At 47.9% G+C, this 4,417-nt stretch overlaps 1 protein-coding gene across 3 annotated transcripts in view; it reads right to left on the reverse strand.

The window, feature by feature from the left end:
* Positions 1-76: 76 nt before the first annotated feature.
* The window catches only part of EIF3D (eukaryotic translation initiation factor 3 subunit D), a 7,323-nt gene continuing 2,982 nt past the window's right edge, over positions 77-4,417 (reverse strand). For 2 of the 3 annotated variants that reach the window (XM_017737866.1, XM_008636409.2), the window contains exons 8-14: positions 4,200-4,347; positions 3,818-3,948; positions 3,296-3,381; positions 2,945-3,074; positions 2,323-2,465; positions 1,270-1,550; positions 77-233 (exon numbers count right to left, since the gene is read on the reverse strand). In XM_017737866.1, coding sequence (XP_017593355.1) covers positions 220-233; positions 1,270-1,550; positions 2,323-2,465; positions 2,945-3,074; positions 3,296-3,381; positions 3,818-3,948; positions 4,200-4,347 — 933 coding nt within the window. In that variant the 3' untranslated portion in view covers positions 77-219. Of the gene's footprint in view, positions 234-1,269; positions 1,551-2,322; positions 2,466-2,883; positions 3,075-3,295; positions 3,382-3,817; positions 3,949-4,199; positions 4,348-4,417 lie in introns of all 3 variants that reach the window. The other variant, XR_001863175.1, reaches the window with a different exon arrangement.

The following is a 4,417-nucleotide window of genomic DNA, read 5'->3' on the forward strand; positions in this document are numbered from 1 at the left end:
GGGCAGGCGCGGGACGGAGCCGTGACCGCGGGGGGCACCCGAGCCAGGCGTACACAGACACACAAAACAGCGCCGGCACTCGGCAAAATCAACTTTATTCCTGTTTCCCCCCGTTTATGATCTATGTGCAGCACAGCCAGGGCCAAGGTGCAGCCACAGCCCACCCCCAGGGACCGGAGCTGCCCGGGCACTGCAGCCTCCCGGTGCTGGCTACGGGGTTCAGCTCTCTTCCTCTGAAAAAGAAGAGGAACAGAAATTAAGTAAATGCAGCTGGGGAAAGGAAACAGCCCAAACCCCAAAATTAAACCCTTGCTGTCAAGGAAATGCCACAAGGAACACAAAAAAAAGCACGGCTGCCACTTCGGGAGATGTATACCACCTCCAACTGTCTCCCTGCCTCCCCCCAGCTTCCCAACAAACCTGCCCATCAGCCAAGACCACATACACGTCATTTGGAATTACACAATTTACATTCCTGAGCAGATTACACAGCAACCTAACTAACATTTCCATAATAAAATCCGGAGCAGCCAGGCTACGCTTACAGCCTAAAAATAAGCTGGGAGATATTTTTCCTATCAAAGAAGCAAGAGCTCTAGGGTAAAGGGTTTCCCACTGTCAACTGAGCACACAGAGGTCTCACGTCAGGGGTCACAGATGGTTTTAGGCAGCAAAGGGAAGGCACTGTCCACTGGGCACCACTGATCCTCCAGAACTCCCATCCTGACCAGCCAGTGATTGCTCAGCTTCAAGAGTCACTAAAAGCCTTCACCATGTTCCCTCAACTGCGCTCCATCACCATGCATTTTAAATGTGTCACCTTATAGTCACTGCCACTTCTAAAACTGCAGTCAAAAAATATCCCAGTACCAACAGAAATTAGCACCCACCCACTCCTGCAGACCTTGGGGCCGCTGAATGTAGGGCTTCTTGGCAGGTTTTTTATTTCCCAGACAGTACTCTGGATCTGGGACCTCCTCCCCCGCCCCTGCTAAAATCAGTCCTCATCAAGTATCTGTACAGAGGCACAACATCTGCATTCCCAACTCTCCTCTCCTTTTTCTTCCAGCTGAGTACTCCCAATGTGACCCACCACCTTTTCCACTGAGTCTCATCCTTGGGACCACACATTCTCCAGCCTCGTTCCTCTCCTGCCATTGCACTGGTCAGATCTGACCCTTTAGCTGTGGTCTTCATCATACATCACTCCCCTTTTCATCCACACCAGCACATCACTTAAAAGCATAAAGCACCAAGTATGCTACAAACCTTCCTCTTCCTCTTCTTCCTCCTCATCCTCCTCATCTTCATCAGAGCTGAAGGTGCCATCAGGCAAACTGTAGATCCGGATCACCTGCTTGTTGGGGTCCTTGAGGATGAGGTACTTCCCCTCATCCAGCTTCATGCAGATGTCAATGACGCATCGCAGGATGCCCCAGGCATTCTCTATGCTCAGATTAATCTGGCTGGCGAATTCATTTGGCTTGAACTGCTGCGTGCCCAGGATCACATGGCGGGCAGAGTCCTTCACATGGTAACGGGATACATACCTAGGGGGCAAGAAGTAACCAGAGGGGTATCAGGAGATTAAGCCCAGACAGCAGAAGAACACCAGCAAGAAAAGCAGCATGATCATCTTATTTTCTGGGCTGAAAAATCCTAGTACTCCAACACTGAAAGCTAAGAGGATCTCCTGGCTACAAACTGTCAATCTGTAATGCACCTGGAAATCCCCAAATCGGATGCAGAGGTACAAAAGATAAAAGAAGAATTAGCCCCATAGATAAAATTAAGCAATAGCACGATTACCTGGGAGTTTGGAATGAAAAAGATGCAAAAGCATCAGTTCCACATCTGTGGATGGAACCGAGGGTTGCAGAACCACTAGAACTTACTTAGCAAAAGCCTCTTGTTCACTACCTACAGTACTCAACTGATTTTAAGCTGATAGTTTAAAAAATGCTGTGGCCGTATCTCCCCCCACCACTCAATTTCTCAGTAACAGGCACTGAGCATCTCAATCAGATTCTTGACAGGCACCACAGCTACTGTGTTTATTTCCCTTGTTGGTGCCACAGCAAACAGGCTGAGAGCCCACGCAGGCCACCTGCCCCTCACACGTGTGGGGTCAGTCTCAGCTGGATGCGGAGAGGAAGCAGCTTACACCAAGGCTGGGGCACTCACCACAAGCTTTCCTTTCTTGGCCACTCAAACACGGTGATTTTAGGATTACTCATTTTGTAAATGCTTCACTCAGACATACATGAAATTCAATCATGGAAAACGCACCTGGAAGGTATTTGGTGTGAACCTCCCCCTTACCCGAGTTTAAGATACTCTGATCCAGCCAGCAGCGCGCAGCACGTCCAGCGGGCCAATTTGTAGCTGTTGTTCTTCAGCTCTGTGGCAATGACAGCCCCTCTCTGAGAGTCCAGCTTCTGGCGCCAGTCTACCCCATTGCAATACTGAGGAGAATCAGAACCAGGGTCAGCCTGACAAGCCAGCAGCAGCCATCTCTTCAGCCATTTCGTCATCACATAAGGAAGCTGCTTCTGTCTACCCTACGGTACCACTTGAGGGAATGTGACCTGCAGCCTACAGGGAAAGCTCTTGCACCGGGAAGGGACAAATGCAAACAGCTGGGATTGCTCAACATTAGTGGCACTGGTTACAAAGGTAGTTTGTGAAGGAAGAATTCTAAAGAGAACCATAGGAACAGACTGGCTACTGTGCTGAACACCCAGGGACAAGGGTTCAAGCCAGCTACCTCACATTTGGGGGAGAATCCCATCAGCACTGCTTGTCCACCAAAGTTATACTCCTTAGTGGAATGTAACACCCGGGGGACACCGCCAGATGTTTGTCTCATCTTTCCTGCTGTACCTGGCATGTCAGGCAGCAGTGAAGCAGTTAGAGCTAGCTTGGGGATCTTGTTCTTCCTCACCCTCGAATCCCACTCGTTCAGTGTCTTGATGTTGATGAATGACACTTCTCCATTGGCTCCTGTCATCACTCCATCATGTTCACAGCGGACAATGAGATCTATATCATCTCCCAGCTTCCACCTTCGGTATCTGCCAATAAACAATCCAACTGGTTATTTCTGACCTTTGTTCTCTTCCAGATCCATGTAAACACTCAGCAAAATCCTCTCCTCCTCCGTCTTTTCACTGTGAGGTCATCCATGAATCCTTTTCAAGGTAAAGCTTCTGTAAGTAACACTCCTAACCTGTTTTGCCTCCGTATCACACTTAACATCCTGCCCCCATGACAAACATCAGAGAGAACAGCTTACCTGTATGCAACAGAAGCTACTTCATTTTTATCCATGTCATCCTCCACAAAGGGGTTTGGGTTGGGAAACTTGTATTTCTCCTTTCCCTGCAGATGAAAACAGCAGAGCATGTTAGGAGACAGCTCTCCTCTATTGGAAAAATACTCTTTTACAGCAACAGTAGCTGATTTCCCTGATGTAGAGAAAAACCAAAACATTAAGACAGCTGATGAAAGCCTTATGCCCACATTAGTCACAGCACTATAAGCAGCACTTTTACTGGCACTTAGGCTTCATTAAGTGTACTGAGAAGCCTGTCTGCATCATCAATGGGAGTAGGATGACTTGTCTGTGAAATCAAGGTGAAAACCTTTCTACAACATCTCACCAGAAATAATCCCACCTCCTTCAAAACTGAAAGGCCACTGGTGTAACACAACTGTCAATTAAAATGCTTCTGTGCTGTACTAAAGCAGCCTTAATGAAGTTTCCTCTTGAGACTCTGAAACACAGACCCCACTACTCATCACTGTTCCACCTTACCATCCTCAGACACTGCTGGGAGAAGTTATGATTGATGTAGGTAGCTTCCATGGCCAGGTTGCGAGGAGAATTAAAGGAGTTGCCCTCTTCCTGTGGTGGTTCATTGGCTGTTTCACTCACTGTCAGGAGGTCTGGGAAGAAAACCAGATGCAAGTGGTTATACTTGGGGGAGTAACTATGTCAGCTTTAGAGAGTTTCTAGCCCCACATCAGAGCAGATCAATACTGAAGTTCCCCACACAGCTATCACATGTACTGCAGTAATTAGCTTGTTCAGGGGGCTCAGTGTGGACACTGAGACACAGAATAAACTCAAATAACCATAAAGAAAATCACACCCTTTAGCTACTGCAACAGAAATTCCTTTCATGACTTTTCCTCACCAAAATCTGAGTTGTCCCTCTTGTCAAAGAAAAGCTTGGATCCAACTCTCTGGACAATGATATCCCAGGAATAGACAGAGCGAGTGCAGCTCATCAGTGTGGCCAGGATGGCATCTGTGGCAAACACATTCCCTTGTGTCTTGGCCAGCTGTGGATAAAGGAGGAGAAAACTGTTTCAGCAGTAAGAACAGATACTCTTTCTCTAGGCAGGATGAGAA

Source organism: Corvus brachyrhynchos, unplaced genomic scaffold, assembly GCF_000691975.1.
Source record: "Corvus brachyrhynchos isolate BGI_N302 unplaced genomic scaffold, ASM69197v1 scaffold56, whole genome shotgun sequence".
Classification (NCBI taxonomy): domain Eukaryota; kingdom Metazoa; phylum Chordata; class Aves; order Passeriformes; family Corvidae; genus Corvus; species Corvus brachyrhynchos.